The sequence below is a fragment of the Trachurus japonicus genome, chromosome 4 (assembly GCF_045865225.1).
Source record: "Trachurus japonicus isolate A0001 chromosome 4, Traja_1.0".
NCBI classification, from domain to species: Eukaryota; Metazoa; Chordata; class Actinopteri; order Carangiformes; family Carangidae; genus Trachurus; species Trachurus japonicus.
Window position 1 is genome coordinate 5,480,812 of NC_140910.1, and position 18,359 is coordinate 5,499,170.

Consider the following 18,359-nt stretch of genomic DNA (forward strand, 5'->3'; position numbering starts at 1 on the left):
CATACACAAACATACAGTTTGAGGCAGAGAACTGTTGTTGAAGCTTGAAGAATAAGACTTTAATCCTGGTAAGTTCAATTTGTTAACCCAGAGCCCTCTTGCTTACAGTGCTTACCAATTAACAAATAAAAGCTACTTAAAATAACTATCTTGAACATATATATATATACGGTAAATTAGGGCCGGGACTCGATTTAAAAAATTAATCAAATTAATTTGAGGCTTTGTAATTAATTAATCGCAATTAATCGCATTTTAATTGCATACAAATATTTGACCTGAGGACAGTGAGAAGCATTTTTTTTTCACATGGATTTTAGTATAGCATTGAATGACTGAATACATAAGCTTAAGCATTCAAGGTGGTACTTAACCAAGACCAACAGACTAGGGATGCAAATTATCGATTAATTCATTAATCGATATTTGATACATACAGATTAAATGGTATTTCCTTCCAATACAATATGATGATTACTGTAGTATTTAACTAGGCTACTTAAATCACAGTAGCACAAACTGATTTGTTGAACTCAGCCTGATGTAAACATTAATAAAACTCAGTAACCAATCACACAGGCAGCTCCATGTTGTCCCTGTGTGATGTTCAGGGACAGGTCAGGACAGTCTGAAGACAGAGCTCTGAGGGTGTAGTCCTATCATAATGAGATGAGCTGCACCTGTGACAGTGACAGGTCATAGATATAGCGCTGCAGCTGAGCAATTAGCGCTATATAGCGCATTTAGCGTGTGCGCCCGTGTCTGTGTATCTATGTGCAGGGAGAGAACAGAGATGGTGTTTTAAATAACCATGCTAGCGTTTCACCAGCTCTCATCTCTGCCAGTCAGCCTCTCAAACTGCCGCCTCTCTCGCGTGCGGGCGCACCACACGTAGACACATGTGAGAAAAAAAAAAAAATTAAGTAAGTGCGATTAAATGCGTTAATTTTTTTTAACGCGTTAATTTTTGTGTAATTAATTAATCGTAATTAATGCGTTAAAGTCCCGGCCCTATATATATATATATGAGAGAGACAGAGAGAGAGAGAGTATATATGTAAACATCATTGTGATACTGTAGATTTTCTACAGAACACTGACTTCATGTGCAGGCGTAGCTACATATGGTGAACAGCTCAACCAGAAAAACAGTTTAGTCTTCTCAGCTGGTTTGAGGCCTGGAGGCTCAAAGTAATTCATTACAAGCAAGCAGAAATAAAACAGACATGATGTGAGTGGATGAAGTAGACTGTTCTCATATGTGACCGCTCCGTCTGAGAGGATGTTTGATTGAGACTTTATGGAGACATTCAGCTGAAATATTTCAGATGTGTCTTTACGGACAAAAGTATGACAGGGAGGAGGAAACTCCTAATGATGTTATGTCACATATCTGTGAAGTACAGAAAAGGTGTGCACAACTGCAAAAAGTCATACCAGGTCCAGGTGCAGGGTAAAACACTGTCACAAAGATACTAGTGACTGGCGCTTTTGGTTAAAAGGTATAATTTGCATTATACCTTTTAGCAAACAGCTGGCCCTGTAATTTGAATTTCAGATAAAGTTATTTGACCAACCATATTCATACTTAACTGACAAGAATACACTGTGTTGGCTAAATTAAACAGAAAGTGTGCTTGCAGAATACCCCCCACCCCTCAGTCACTGTTTAAACAAAATTCTCAGCATGTCCAAGTGGTTTATCAAGGGAAAAAGGTAGCTACAGGCAAAAAAAGAGACTTCTTTGTAACCCTCTGCAATGCGATGCAACACTGTTGTAAGTTAATAAAAAACAAACCTATAAAAATACACAAACCTATAAGCAAATTGTAACTTATACCTTTTATTCAAGACTGCTGGTCTCTGGTGTCTTTATATTCATGTCACATATCTGACCTTGAACTAAAGCAAATACACCACCATTCATGTCTGAATTTAATTCAAATCTTAACGCATCACTTTGAAGAGTTTTCTCTCAGATCACAGTATGTTCTTGAAATGGATGAGGGACCATCTGAAACCTGGCTCTAGTGAGATGAGAATGCTCGATGTGCATTAGAGTCTTATTGAGTGTGTCCACGCCGTGGTCTGTCTGAGGCTGTAAGATAATGTCAGAAATAAATGCACATTTATATCCACAAAACACAGAAAATCAATCAGGGCAGACACTGACCTCCGGTGTGAGACAAGTGTGCTTCTGGCAGGCTGAACTTTGCCAGATCAGTCTTTAAATGACAGAACGGACTCACCTTTAACATGTGGTCGCCCGTTGAGGCAGTTTTCATTGTTTGGTTCCAAATGTGCAATCCTGGGTGTATAAGTCAGAGGCAGCTGGAAACTGGCTTCACTGAAACAACCTCATCAACGTGGCCAGTGAGGAAGGAGACATGAATATAAACAACGCTGGGTTCAATGAGGAGGGAAGAGGTTTGTTAGACCCAAGAGACTCATACAGTGATGTTCCCTATGGAGAACCTCTCTACAGGGAACATGTGTGTGATAAAGTGCCTCTAATTGAAGGAAGGCCGTTTAGACTGAGGCTGTCTACACATTTACATTTATAGCTTTTTAAAACAGTGACCAGATCCATATCAGGGGTATCTACTAATGATGCACCCGAACCCCAATACGTTATTCAGAAGTACACAAATAATGCTTTGACCCAGAATAGTTCTTCTGTCCAAAGTCTCTCCTCATTATTCAGGAGCTTCTTTCTAAAGAAAAAGAAACGTTTGGATGTGTGTTTTGAGCATGATTTTGAGTCAGCTACAAGAGATTAAAACAAAACGGAACAAAAAAACATGTTGGTGCAGGTTTCGAGCCAATCACATCCATGCACGAGACACTGCCACAGTTTGGTTTTGGTAAAGAGTCCCCGACATTATCACAGTGGAGCAACAGCACACAACCAGGTGACTCTGGTTCACACTCCAACACAGTAGGTGGCACTAATGCACCTTAACGGGAAAAGAAGCGCCTATAAAACGGTGGATACATTTGTTTGAGTGTCACAACCCCGTGAAACGACTGGTTTCACTACAAGTTTGAATTTGATCCATTCAGTCCGATTACGTTTGTAAAGTCTAGAAGAGCTGCACGATTCAATTATTTAATTCCCGTTCTAATTAGCCGAGAGCTAAGCGGAAGTTAGCCGGCTAGCTCGGCGGAAGTCTCTGGTGCGGTTTCTTCCCGAATATGAATAACGAATCCGAAATTTTTTTTTAAAAGGGACAACAAGGAGTTTTGGAAAAGCGAAGCGTTTTCACACTACATTTATGAGCCTCCGCGCGCACATCTTTGACCGGCGCAAGACGGACTTATGTTTTCATTCATCAATAATTAAAGTCAGAGGTTCAAAGAGGTTCACATACCATTGTAGTTCCGACCATAAACGGCGATTCGGCCGCGTTATTCTCATGACTCGCCACAAAACTGAAAGTAAGGAAGCTCTGGTCGGCTCGCCCAGCATTTCCGCCACCACTAATAATAACAAAATAACGATAGAGACAGAACGATATATTTATCGAAAATGGGCCCATTAACAAGTGTGGGTAGCGGAGATTCATCCACATTAACGTGAGACTTTTTTATAACCGAATAGAAACTCCTCGTTGTCCCTTTAAAAGCCCAAATCCAAACTCAGATACTGGCTGTACACCCCTAGTATCTACACAATCTTGTCAAAAGGTGTAAAGAGGGTGTGAAGATACTTATTATATAGTATATCAAAGTAGTATGCATGTGGCCTGAGGAATGTGTGCAGGACAAACCTGAATGGCCGCTGCAGCACAGTAATGGATGTACTGGATCATGTTATGGTGTAGCAAAAGCAAAAGGTCATGGATGGAGTTCAGCCAGAACCACATTGAGATGTCAGAGAGTCAGAACTCAACTGAACAGAAGCAAATCAGCAGAATCCAAAACAGGATACCTTTCTACACACACACACAAATACTCTGGTGCACAAATGCAGCTCCATAAAAGCCACTGATACAGAGCTGTGACCTCGAGCTGCTTCCACCATGATGACAACATGTTTTTACTCTAAGTGTTTTGTCCTTTCACATTGTGTTTGTGTTCAACATTTTGAAATAAAAGACAGCATCTGTTCAGCAAGGATGGAAAAGTTAAACACCCTGTGAGGTGGCTGCTGGGGGTGCATTTAGTCTATTAACCTTATCACACACACACACACAGACAGGTGATTGATGGTTTTCTCCACTCAGTCTGATGTGCGTCTCCATCTCTCTTCCTTTCACAGTGAGCTTCATGGATTGCGGCGGCGGGAAGGTCTGGTTCAAGGTTGGAGAGTCGTCTGATTTCAGGGTGAGCGAGGACGGCGTGGTCCTCACCCTGCGGCACCTGGACCTGGCAACGCAGAAAAAAAGCACGGTGGTGGTGGTCTACGCCCAAGACCTGCAGTCCAAACAGGTCTGGAAGACCAGAGTTCACCTCCAGGTCCGTCCGGACAGCAACAGCCCAGGCCCTGAGCAAGTCACCCAGGTACGAAGCGGATTCATCGAGACTTGTTCTTTTCTATTTGCTTTGAATAAGCAAATAGAATAAAAAGCTTATTGACTTGGAGGTTGTGGTTTGCAGAGAGAGCCAGCTGTCTCATTATCCTCTATTCACATTCATGCTTTCCATTCAGCTCAAAGAGACAGGTCTTTGTTTCTTATTTCCCTCTCTAAGTATATTGTAGGAAAGCTCTGGGAACAGTGATGTCAGGGGTTTACAGGGGATCACCAATAGGTTTAAAGGGATACGCCAACATTTTTTTTCGTGTCTTGCCTCACTCCCGAGTCCATGACAAGCAGATAAACACCATCCTTTCGACTGTGCGTGCAGTAACAAGGGAGATAGAGATAGATAGATTTCATTTTAGCTCTAAACTCTGTAAATATATCACTTTATCCACATTTTTAGGCGAGAAAGTAGCCATTTAGATCAGCAGTGTCGTTAATTTGTCTAAATACCAGCTGTTTACTATTTTGTTCGGACGAATTCGGCGCTACTCAAGATAGCCATTGTGACCAACGCACTTCCGGTTACTTTCACAAAATAAAACACTCGTTGCCCTTTACATACAGAAAACCATGACGATAGAATTTGTGCTTTTACTTTGAAATAGAAAGCTAACCTACCCTCGATGTAGCTAGCTTGAACCAAAATAAACCGTCTTTGCTTGAACCCTCTGTTTTGACCAATCTCGTCCCGTTACCAGTTACCGGAGAGTTTTGTCAGCTCTGAGACAAAGATCGGCCCGCCGGTTTCCGTTTAGAGTTGCTGAAGAGTTTCTCTGATGACTTTAGGTGGAGGCAGGCTAACACTACTGATACACTTCCAGCATTTGAGTTAAGCTAATTACAGGCGATACAGGCTCTCCCTTGTTACTGCACGAAAGGATGGTGTCTATCTGCTTGTCATGGACTCGGGAGTGAGGCAAGACATGAAAAAAAAAAATGTTGGCGTATCCCCCCCACAATTTCACACACTGACCGACCACACACTGTTCAGACTGTTGTTAGGTTTGTACCTGGTCTTATTTACAGGGAGTGATAAATACATTGTAAAATAAACTAGAAACAAAATCTAGAAACAAATTAGTTCTCAGTTATTATTATTGTGGGTTGTGCATGTTAATGGGCTTGTGACTGGCTCATGACTGGTCAACAAAATACACAGAAATATTTTTCTTCCTTTATGTCCAAACACAAAGAATCTTGTTAATTTCCGACTGCAAGGAACATGATTTATTGATGATATAATTATCTTTTATTAAAAAAAAACCACCTAACACATGAAATTCAATAATGTAATTATGTGTTATTACAAAGGTAGCTGAGAGGGATTTCTTTTAAAATATTATGTGTAATTCTGAAATACAATCATATAATTGTGCTTTTATACAAATACAGCAGAATCATAAAAAAAAAAGAATTATGTAATATCAGAGTCTTATGTAGAGCCTAACAGGATGAACATGCACCTGATTGTGAGTGTGTGAAAGCCAGTGTTTGATGTTTTCTGGGAGAGAGCTGTAATTTTGGACAAGCTGCGACATTAAACAGTCTGAGCCTGGTGGGCTGTTACTTCCCCACAGCTCCAGTAATGTTGGATGAACTATGTTCAGATATAAAATCACAGCTTTTTCAGCCCAGCAGGCATCTGGGATTGGCCAAGTCCTGATCGCCGAGACAAAGCGAGTCAAGCAGCCATCTGTTAGGCAGTTTTCATGCACAACAGCGATAATAAGGCCCTCTGCATGTATTTAGAAAAGACACTGGCCTTGATTGGCTGTTCTTCTAAACACGGCCCAGAAATAGCCGGATGCCATATGCTTTAGCCTCCATCAGCACGGCTTGCTGCAGTCGGTCATAGGAGAATCACAGAGAGAGAGAAAAAGCTGTCAACAGCTCTTCACACGGAAAACACATGAGCGGCATTGATGGCAGCTAACAACAGTCATTTGGCAGAGGAGCAGTGTCAGCACGGAGGAAGGACCAGGGTTGTTATCGCATGAAACTGAAGAGTGAGACAAACAGGCATCACATTCACAATCACCCTTTATTACAATACTTCACTTACTGTGTATCAAGTGTTGAGTCTGACTCTGTTGGACTGCCATATGCAAAATATATGGGCGTCTCATACATCAGTCCCATCTGCCCAAACAACAAGGCTTTTATTCCCGACAGGTTCATATTACTACAAGCCATGGCCCTGACTGGATGAGCAGCAACACATCATCATAGTTTAGTGAGAAAACCTGTTAATGTTGTTTCTACTTCAGTTTTAAATTATTTCTAAATATAAAAATGATGCATCAAACATCTGTGATGGCACCAGGAGAGAGAGCTTGAGGTTATGTGGTGTGTTGTTGTCACCATCAGGCTACTGTGGTACATCCCCTTGTAGAAGAACTTGCAAGAAGTGTTGGGTTTCATTAACAGCTGAAAGAGGTGCTAAGGAGAAACAGCAGAGTTGTGAGTGTGGGATGATTCTGCTGATTAATTATTGCTGTGGAACATTCAGGAACATAAACCAGAGCAGACACACACATACCAGAGCGCCTTTGAACTCACTCTGCCTTCACTCTCTGACCTGAAACAAGGCTGCCCTCGCTTTACTGATTTGAAATCATTCAGAGAACGCTGCCTGAAAAACCATTTTGGGCATTTTGTCTTAAAAAGATCTTTACCCAGGTTTTTGTGAAACCGGCGAAGAATCGTAGTCATTGGACAATGGCACAATGCCAACCGCAAACTGTGAAGATGGTCTTCAACTCAAAAAGGCAAATGAAAAGATTGGTGATCTACGCTGACTCTTGGATGAATTTAAGAAGAAAGATCCTCTTTTAACCAATCTGGGCACTCTGAGCTGACCAAAAATTATTTTAAAGGTACATTGTGTAGGAATTACTCCCATCTAGCGTTGCGGTTGTATATCGCAAGCAACTCAGTCGTATTTTTCATGCTGCATTCATGTGAAATTGGGCAGACGGCAGACGGACGACAGCCGCTGCACATAACGGCATAAACAAGCCTCTTTCTTAAATCTTTTAGATTATTTTAACCTTGTGCAATCCATCAATGATAAATTAAAATAATAGATAAACTCCAAGGGCCACACCTTAGACATTGTGCTCTCCTCCAGTTTGTCTCTTGAACACCTACCAACTTGGTAGGTGAGCTTGTATCAGATCATAAACCAGTTGTTTTTAAAGTAACTCTACAACATCAGTCTCTGCTTCTCAACATGCTCCCCCACTCTTACCACTGATTCTGCTTCTTTCTTTCACCCCATTATTCTTCAACCAGTCAACATCCCAACTCCATCCAGATGTGCTGCTACAATCATCCAATGCCTGTCCATTCTCAACCAAATAGTACTCTTTAAAACTAAGAAACAAAAGTCAAGCAGCTCACACTAGAGCGCTTATGATAAGAGGACAATGCAGAAAACAGGAACAAGTTCAGTTGAAAAGAAACAAATGTGGATCAATCCACGAATCCTGCAAAACAGACTTGAAATCCTGTCACAATCAGAATCAGAATCAGCTTTTATTGTCACAAATGCGGTCAGGAATGCAAGAACGATCTACTTTTCTTCACCCATCTCTAGTAATAACCATAATCCTAAGGCCCTCTTCGAGACAAACAGCTTTGTCATTACTGGATGTTCTGCCTGCAGTCAACCCTGCCATTTTTAACAGCTATTTGTCATCTGGCTCCTTCCTAAACTGTTTCAAACATTCTATTATTCGACCCCCCCTGTAAAAAAGCCCAATCTGGACCCTCTGTCCTTAAATAATAGCATACCTATCTCCAAACTGCCTTTTTTTAATCCAAGGATCTTCAGAAAGTAATTTAATCTCAACTCACTTAAATAAAGACAATATTTTTTATAGTCTCTGATCTGGTTTTAGAGCACACCGTAGCAGAGACAGCTCATGTAGGGGTGACAAATGATCTTTTATTAGGTGCTGACAATGGTTTTTGTTCGCTGGAGGTTCTTTTAGATCTAATTGCCGCATTCAGCACAGTTAACCACACTCTCCTGCAACACCGTCTGAAGTCACGGGCAGGCAACAAAGACTCAGCTCTCACTCTGTAACAGTCCTACTTTTTGAACAGAACATTTTAAATTGCTTTTAATAACTCTGTCAAATCAACCATTGAGTCACCATCCTCAATAGCTCCTTATATTTTCAATTTATATGCTTCTTCTTGGTCAGATTATTTCAAATCATGGTGGTGTTTTCTTAATGACACCCAGCTATATATCCCTATTCAACCCTCAGATCCTAGCAGTGTGGCAACTCTTAACTCCTCTGATATAAATTCTTCATGTCACTCAATTCTCTCCAACTTAAAGCAGAAGTAAGTGGTCCGGTCGTTTTGGCTAATGCTGCGTTCCAGGCAGGCTTTTGAAATCGTAAATTACAGCTTCAAGTCACAACTTACGACTTTGTAGCGTTCCAGGCAACCCACTCGTGTTTTTCCGACCTGTTTTACCGGTGAAAGTCACTATAACGGCCACTCGTAACTTCCGACCGGTGAACTCGTACCAGATCGAACTGGTACCACTTCACGGTCGGAAATATACGAGTTTCCTTGAACGCACCATAACAGTCCTCGTCCCTACGTCGCCACATTCACGGCGTTCCTTGGCTGCACACACAGCCCTGCATGCCGTTCTCTCTCCTCATTGGATAAAAATTGTAGGATACGATAAATGTTTTCTCCTCGGCTCAGAGCAGAGCAGAGTGACTGACAGACCCGTGTTTCAGTCCAAACACTCTATGTAAGTGAATGCTGTCGGAAGATATAACTATTTAAGACTTATATTAACACAAATATATCACTTACTTCTGCTTTAACAATGACAAAACTGAAGTGATTGTGTTTCATCATATACATAGTATAGCATCAGTGTAGACATAGTGGAAGGTGTCTGTTTCTGCTGGGACATGAAGACATGTCACATGTGTTCAATCATTCTTAACCCTTTAATGTGTTTGTTGACATGAAAATAGACCTGTTCCACAGCTGTATATATATATCTGGTCTGGTCATATGTCAGTTTACCACTCACCACCTTCCACTGTCTATTAATGGCCACCTGAATCAAATTCAGTCTCTAGTGCTCTTTAATGTTGCCTTCAAAGGGACTTCAGGGTCTGCTCCATCTACTGTACTCGAACTACACTTGAACTGCACACAAGACAGTCTCAGTTCTGGTCTGTGGTTCTCTGAAGGTGGAACAAGCTACTGGAGTCTGTCAGGGCAGGGCGTCCCTCTCTGTCTTAAAGACTCATCTCCCCAGAGAGCAGCTCCTCTCCTAACACTCATGTCTAACCAGCTCTTACTGTGATCTCTCACCGCACCTCTTCACCTGATCTTCCTCCCTTCCTGCTGCACTTTAAGCTTTACAGGAAACAGGCAATTTGTTCCGTTGTCTGTTTGTATTGTTATTAATTTACCTGATAACCGTTCATGTAATAACTCGACTCACATAACCTCATTACTCTTCTTACAAATTAAATTTGAAATACATTATTTTCACCTCATGTCAGCAGTATAAAGCATTGGACATATTTTTTATTTTTGCTGAAGGCACCGACCTCTGCCTACACTGTCAGAGCCTGAACTCAGGTGAATAGGCAGGTGAAAGGTGGAAGGCAAAGAGTTTGTCATCATCCTCTATGAACTCACACACACACACACACACACACACAGTGACAGGTGGTGGTCATTTATCAGACGACTATAACGAGAGCATTAATCCAAGTCACTGGAATGAGGTCAGAAATACCATGAGTCACCAAGGCCTCCCAGCTGGACGGCTCTGCAACTCAGCCGTGCTCTGTGTGTGTGTGTGTGTGTGTGTGTGTGTGTGTGTGTATCTTGCCCACTAACAATGCCTGTTTACTGTCTCTGCAGGTGAAGCCTGATGATGCAACATTGACTCAGCAGCTACCAGTGATCTCGTTTCCATGGCGCAGCGTAGTTGTCAGGGGAGATGGCACTCTGAGGCGCGTGAAGAGGGACTGGGTCATTCCGCCGATCAATGTCCCCGAGAACTCACGAGGACAGTTCCCCGAGGACCTAGTCAGAGTAAGACACAACGTACACACACACACACAGACACACACATACAAGCTACACGCAGACTTAATGCAGTCTGTCAGAGTATCCCAGCAGCTAGGAGCCAAAAAATAAAAAAACATTTTTGCATTTAACCCTTGCGACACTGAGAAGGCGTGCGCCAGCTGACCTCTGAGGTCTGAGTCACCTAATGTTACCATTACACAGCACTTACATCGGATAACTCCACCAGAGAGAACATTTAATAATCACTCGAGATATTGCTCATAAAATGATGACAATGATAATAAACAAAAAGGAGGTGAAGTATGAGACAACAAGAATATGAGGCACAGAGAGAACTGCAACCAGAGAGAGAGAGAGAGAGGGAAAGATGTTGATGGAGGGATCCAACCTTCCAGGATTTGGTTTCTCAGAGTGTTTACGTGAAATTGTTAAAGAATTCTAGTTGATCAAGCTCAGACTCGGAGACGACAGGAGAAAGGCAACATTCAGCAGCAGCCAAGTTTTATTGAGAAACACAGTATGACAAACATCCAACAACCTAGGAACCTCCAAAAAAAAACCAACCGTGGACTCAGATGTTCAGGCTTTTATAATCTGATAAGAGTGTGTTACATCTCAGCTCTCAGGAGTCCTTAACCTTGACATATTTTCACTCAGTCTCACATAGTTGTTATGACTGGGCTGGTGTTCATGACGTTCTCAGACAGTCAGGGAGTCTAATATCATTTGACATTGTGACAAGCTTCTTGGAAACAGGGCAGACACATTTTAACAAAACATCTTGTTGTTTTCACACATAGATATTCCACAGCAAAATCTGTTTTTATTGGACCACCTGGACAGCAGTCAGACAATCAGAAGAGAGATTGTCTGTTCTGATTGGCTCACCAGCCTGTTGTTGCTAGAGCTGTTTGTTCTTCAAACCACAAATACTGTATAAGAGTACTGCACTCCCCTACTCCAAAGTCTGTTTATGAGGTCAGAGATCAGATTTTACACAGCCTTTGGATGTAGTAACGGCAAGGCTTTATAATCAAAGAACACATGGACATCTGCCTATATACAATATGGACCTTTTGGTGTTTAAAGCACATCACTTTTAAGGACATTGCTGTTTAGGGCATCACTCTGTAGGACATAATTGTGTAGGACTATGTAGGACTTCACTGTGTAGGACATCACCATGTAGGACGTCCCTGTGCAGGACCAGGAAGGTGACACACAGTCAGAATGTGAAGTTGATTTTTTCTCCTTCCTCTCCATCTCTGCCTCAGATCCGCTCAGACCGGGACAAGAACCGGATGCTGCGGTACAGCGTGACGGGCCCCGGGGCCGACCAGCCTCCAACCGGCATCTTCATCATCAACCCTATTTCAGGGCAGCTGTCTGTCACCAAGCCTCTGGACAGAGAGCACATCTCCAACTTCCATGTAAGATTATGAGAGTTGAGCTCACCTTTAACTTTACACACACTGTCAGTCCTTCACACCGATAGAAAACACTTGTGTCTGTGCTCTGCTCCTCTCACTCTACAGCAGCTCAGTGTCTGTGCTGCTTAGCCCTTCTCTCACATTTCCTCCTTTGAATAACCAAATATCTAATATTCACTGGTGCTGAGACAAAAGACGAAACTGAAAGTAGAAACTAGAGAATGCATTTCCTGACGGAAATACGTGTGAATGCTGAAAGCTGAATGCCATTAATTAAGCAAAGCTGAATGAGCTGAAGAAATTGTTGAAACAATGCTGAATTAGCTGAAGTAACTGCTGAAGCAATGTTGAAAAGGCAGACGCTAAAACATAAATCTTGTAAGCTGAGAGATGAATGCCTTTTAAAGGGGTAAAAGCATTAGGAATGTTAAAAAATGTAGAAATCCTGCATGTTTAAGTGTAACAGTTGAAGATTTCGAAGAGTTCAAATCTGCAGCTAACCTGAAAGTTAAGAAAACTGATGAAACAATGCTATTTGCTAACATAGCTGAAGCAATCGCTGAGAATAGATTAAAAAGTAGAACATGTAAGAAGGAGGCTGATTTTGTATTAAATGGCTGGAAATCAGTATGAAGAAATTCAAAAGCTGAAGCTAAAACAATATCTGAAGAGTAAAAGTAGAACATGTAAGCTGGAGGCTAAATGACATGGCCATTTTTAATTTAGAAATTAAAAGAGCCTAAAAAAAAAGCTCACATTTGATATTGATGTGCAGCACAAAGAGCGAGAGCAGTGGTGTACAAAGAATCTCCTCCTCCTGTGCATTTTAGTGGAAGAGACCGTAGGAGTGATGAGTCTAAATAAACTGTAGTGTCACATTCATCTTAATGTAGGAACAAGTCACTCAGAGCAACACACACACACTGTGTCTGTTCAGGAGGAGCGTATATAAAAACCGCCAGCATCCCATCATTCATCATTTAGAGAAAAGTTGTGTGTGAGCTGTAGCCTCTGTGTGTTTGAAGCTGCTGGTTTTCCAGGTGTATGTTTTTTTTTTTTGCCATCCAGATGAATTTCTTTCATCCTCTTGCTCCTCAGTCAAACAGCTACTTTGATATTCTACAGTTTCCCTGTAAACACCTGTCTTTTTTTGTAAAGAACACAACTGTTGTTTTTTTGTTCTTTTATTTTAGCACCATCATTTTCCTCACCTACGCACTTGCTCCCTCGCTCCTAGCACTGACACTCAGCTCCACCTCCACCATGCTTTGTGTGAAACATCACAGATGCACAACAAACATTTAGCAGCCAGGTGTTGTTCCTACAAAACAACTTAAGTTGAGATTTCCTTCAAATGTTTAATTGTGGTTTTCATAAATTAAGTTGCACAAAACACGCTGAAGTCTAAACTAAGGAAAAACAATGCTGAATGAGGGATGAGGACAGAAAAAGGACACTATCGGACATTTCCTCTGCCCCCTCCCTCCTAATGAAGCTGCAGGCTACACACATAAAGGTTTCCTGTCACTTTTCCACAACAGTTCAATATCATCCGAATGCTAGTGGGGGGTTAAACAAGCTGTGGGAGGACTGAGATGTTGAAAATGAAGCTTTTCTCTCTGTTTCAATCTTGTTGAGCACTTGAGATGAAGAAGACTGGTTGTTGTTTTTTCTCAAGTCTTCTGATGTCACTCACAGAGCTATGACTGTTGAGTTTTTTCTGGTTCGTTTGGCTGGGGTGCATAGCTTGTGGGAGTAAATTATTGCCTCTTTTTTCCTAATTTAATTGAAGTCTTTTGTGATATTACTCACAATAGATATCGGTCAACACTAATTCTTCAATGTTGCCAACTTTTTAAAATTTTGAATTAAACTCAAAAGTACGTAATTTGTTCCTTAACTAAGACTAAATCATTGAAGAGATTCAGTGCAACAATCTTAATTAAACCTTTAGTGTCAGACTAGGGTTGGATGGTTTGGTCCACTGCTTACACTAATCAGGCCTAACTTCCTGAGCACTGACAGGTGAGGTGAATAACAGTGAATAACACTTCATCATGGCACCTGTTAGTGGGTGGGATACATTAGGCAGCAAGTGAACATGTTGTCCTCAAAGTTGATGTGTTAGAAGCAGAAACAATGGGATTTGATCCAGTTCTAAGGACTCTAAGGGTCTCTAATGTGCTGCAGCTGTAGGTCTTGTGGGCTGTTCCCGGTCTGGTTGGTCCAAGGAAGGAACGGTGGTGAAGCGGCCACAGGCTCATTGATACACGTGGGGAAAGAAGGCTGGCCCGTGTGCTCCCATCCAACAGACCAGATACTGTTGCTCAGACTGCTGAACAAGTCCATGCTGCTTCTGATAGAAAGCTGTCAGGATACATAGTGCAGCACAGTTTGTTGTGTACTGTATTTGGCAGAAAAAGGGACCAACACAATATTAAGCAGGTGGTCAGAATGTTATGACTGATCAGTGTTTGTCATTGTATAATATAAAGCGTAGACAGTGACAGTGACAGTGATATCCCCCAAATACTCTCTTGGTTCAAACAATATCTTCAACATTTCTTCAGTTACATTACTGAAAGAATTGCCCTCATTGTTTCTGCATTGTACAAAATAACTATTTGTACATGCAGCGGGGGAGGGGCTGGAGCCGATCCCAGCTGACACATTCACATTCACACATTTAGAGTCACAGTTAACCAGCGAACCCAGAGAGAACACACACACTCCACCCAGCCTCTGCCTTCTTGCTGGGGCGACTGTATTTAACCACTGCCTGTATTAAGTATAGCCTCCTACTATGTCAAATTTTACCGGTGGTTCATTAACTAACAGCAGCGGTGCGTTGCCATGACTCCTGCATTGCTGCCTTCCACTGATGTGATGATGTCGGTGCTGCTCTAGAGCTGCTCCACCAGTCACATAGTAGAGTCGAAATCCACTTCATACCGCTGTAACTTTCTGCACCTTCTATAGAGTGCGCCAGGGCTGACGTCAAAACCCGGAAGTTACGGTAAGCATCAAGCTGGTTCCCAGAAAATAAAGTGAATGGGATTTGTGTTTTGGATTATGTCAGAAAATAAGCTCTGTGGCTAACGCAAGTTTATGATACTTACACGTTTTGTTCAGCGAGATAATCTTCACATATGAAAACCTTTTATACCGTATTTGAAGCTTAAATGCGATGGCCAGAAGTAAAAAGCTAACGTTAGGCTTCATGGGACTACTACTGTACACGGTCGCATGACTTTTGACGTCACCACCACTAAGCTTTCCACTGATTTCAGCTGCTTTATTTTAAAAACATTGTATAATGTGGAAATGGGACGTTGAAGACCCATAAATAACAAAATAACTAGGGCTGCCCCCAAATAGTCAACCAAGCACTGGTCGACCAAAAAGTCATTAGCCGACCAAAATTTCATTGGTCGATTGGTCGCAGCAAAAAAGTCAAAACCAATATGACTGAACTGTAAGCTATATGAAAGGCTACATGGGCTTTTAATTTGAAGGGCCAGATACAGGAAGTCGTGACACTCACACGCTGTCAGTTTTTTTTTTGTTTGTTTGTAGGGACCTGCATGGCAAAAAAAATAAATAAAAGAAAATCTTTGGTCAGGGGGGCAGCCCTAAAAATAACCTCCATAAGAACACTCTGGCCTGTTGGGGGGTGATGACGTTTAATGCCCCAGACAGGGTTTGTAGTCGTATTGAGCTACTTGTTAGCAACTGCCTTTTTTACCACACGTAAAAGCCTCAAAATTCACAAGTATTGCCCTTCAGTTACATTACTGAAAGAATATGCCCTATTGATTAACGTTTTATTGTATTGTATTGTATTGTATTATATTGAATTTTTCTGTGTAATTTATTAACCTTGCTTTCACTTTTAGCACTCCCCTCCCCCTTCCCCTTCAGGCTGCACTTGAAAATAAAAATTTTGTTCTTAATTTGCTCGCCTGGTTAAATAAAGGTTAAAAAAAAAAAAAAAAAAAAAAGTAGGGTATTTACTGACGTGTTTTATGTCGTAGAACAAAACCTGAAAGTCACTTAAGCTTTTGTTAACCACAGACCTAATTTGATAGCCTGACAAGCCAGACTATATCATTAAAATGTCTAGTCTGGCAACGAGCGGTAGACCTCAGCTCAATCCAGGGGGCGGGATGAAGGCTGTCTTTCAAACTGCCTCTGCACGCAATAGGGTAGCGCTCGACCAATCAGAGCAAAGAGCAGGATGACGTTAGCCTGACAAGCCAATTAAAATGTATGTCGTCATCGCGTTAAGCCCGCCCAACGACTCTCTAAACAGATAGAGCGTTGTGATTGGTGAACACAAACGGTGTTCGAGACTCAAAAAGTTCCTATGGCTCGTTTCTAGACCCACCTACGGAGCAAATAGATTTGCTGCTGCTAGGGTGCGTCTGGATTTCTAGGCTACTAATTTGAGGTATTTTACCAAAATCCCATTCAAAAAACGTATTGACTTTTAGACGAGGGAACCGGAAGTGCTAGTACTCTATAGCTTCCAACCCTACGTCAGGCTGATATGAAAAACTTTTTGCTTTGTGCAACGAGGCCCTGAGTGTCCACTCACCTTTATGCTCTGTGTGAAAGTTGCACACTGCAGCGTCTGTGCTGAGGAAATGAGCAGATTTGAGATGATTTTTCCTCCTGTGAATCTACTCCGAGTCTGTTTCACCACCACAGTCGCACGTCAGCCGCTGTTGTTGTTTTCATCCGTGCAGCCGCTCTCTCCTGGATATATCCTCTCTCCTATGCACAGAGATGAAGGAGTCCGTGTTTAAAGAGACTGTGGCTGTTTGCTCACTATATCTAATACAGTCACATCCACCTCAGAGAGCACAGCCTAACCTTTTGATCTGCAGGAATGCACACACACCGCTCACACAAGGGAGTGGAAATCTGGAGTTGCAGCAGGCTGATTTGCATTAAAGCCGTCTGATGAATATGCATATGATTGGATGTAGTTGTCAGAGCTGGGAGCTGGGATTGGCTGCCATGTTTATTCATGAGGGGGCTTTGGCTCTTTGAGAGCCTGATACAGATGCTACATGCACTGCAAAGGAATGACTTATCAAGGTTCCAGCTATGGCTGCACTCAACACGTCTGACCATGTGATGCTGAATAAATACTCCAGTGGCTTTTTTCATTTTACTATCTTTATTGAGCTTATTGAAAAAGCAAAACGTATGACATGTTTCCCTTGCAAAAAAAAAAAAAAGCATCACAATGATAGTGACCAAAATGATCATGGTTATCAGTAATGTCACCATGTTCACTTGCAAGGACCACGCCACAACAGTGTGCCATTTAAATGGATGGGGAACGGAAATTGAACGGAGGGATGAAGGAGAAAGGAGGTTGATGTTTGCGCTGCTGGTCTGAGAGGATGTGATGAAGACCAGCTGAGGGAGACTCAGAGTGGGGGTTCCAGAGTCAAGACAGTACACAGATTGGGACATGGAAGGGTATGCACTGGTTAAAGCAGAAGTAAGCGATCCGGTCGTTTTGGCTAACTTTCTGTCAGCCGATGGAGTTAGCAGTCCCCGCCCTCGTCCCTACGTCACCACATTCACGCGCATCCCTTGGCTGCACACACAGAGAGGACCGCCCCTTTATGCCGTTCTCTCTCCTCATTGGATAAAGGTTGTAGGATACAAGGAAAGTTTTCTCCTCGGCTTACAGCAGAGCAGAGTGACTGACAGACCCGTTTTTCAGACCAAACATTCTATATAAGTGATTGCTGTAGGAAGATATGTAAGGGATAATGCCCGACGAGGTGTCCATTATCAGAAATTAATGGACGACGCGGAGGCGTGAACGGTTGCTTCCACGAAGTCCATTAATCTCTGATAATCGGACACCTCGAAGGGCATTATCCCGCTTATACCATGGTCACTTACGAGATAAATACATATTAAATCAATTACTTGTAATTTAATGTTGTTTTTACCGTTAAAATCATACGTCTTTAAGTGGCTGAGCCGAGCGGACTATTTAATAACACTCGTCGGCGATAAAAGAAAAAAAAAAGAGGGACCGGCTGTGACCGCAGCATAACGTTACAGTCAGTGACTCTGCCACAGCCTGGTAGTTGATCAGTGAAGGGAGGTGAGGTGACGGCTTAAATGTTACGTGACACAAAGTTTTTCAGACGGCCAGTGCACTTCTTACCGCTGGTGTGTTTACAGACTCCAGTGCCGTGATGCGCTGAAAAAAAGTTGTTTTGGTCCGAGTGTCCGTTGCCGTGGTTACCAACAAGCGTTTGAGCCAGCGCAGTAATATTTA

The 18,359-nt window shown here is 42.1% G+C and overlaps 1 protein-coding gene across 2 annotated transcripts in view; it reads left to right on the forward strand.

Annotated features, from left to right (window-relative positions):
- LOC146988328 (cadherin-2-like) overlaps window positions 1-18,359 on the forward strand; it is a 105,154-nt gene that overhangs the window by 30,988 nt on the left and 55,807 nt on the right. For both annotated transcript variants that reach the window (XR_015035693.1, XM_085773515.1), the window contains exons 3-5: window positions 4,262-4,503; window positions 10,446-10,619; window positions 11,891-12,046. Coding sequence is in view for 1 of the 2 variants with exons in the window: in XM_085773515.1 (XP_085629641.1) it covers window positions 4,262-4,503; window positions 10,446-10,619; window positions 11,891-12,046 (572 nt within the window). In the remaining variant the exon portion in view is untranslated. The remainder of the gene's footprint in view (window positions 1-4,261; window positions 4,504-10,445; window positions 10,620-11,890; window positions 12,047-18,359) is intronic.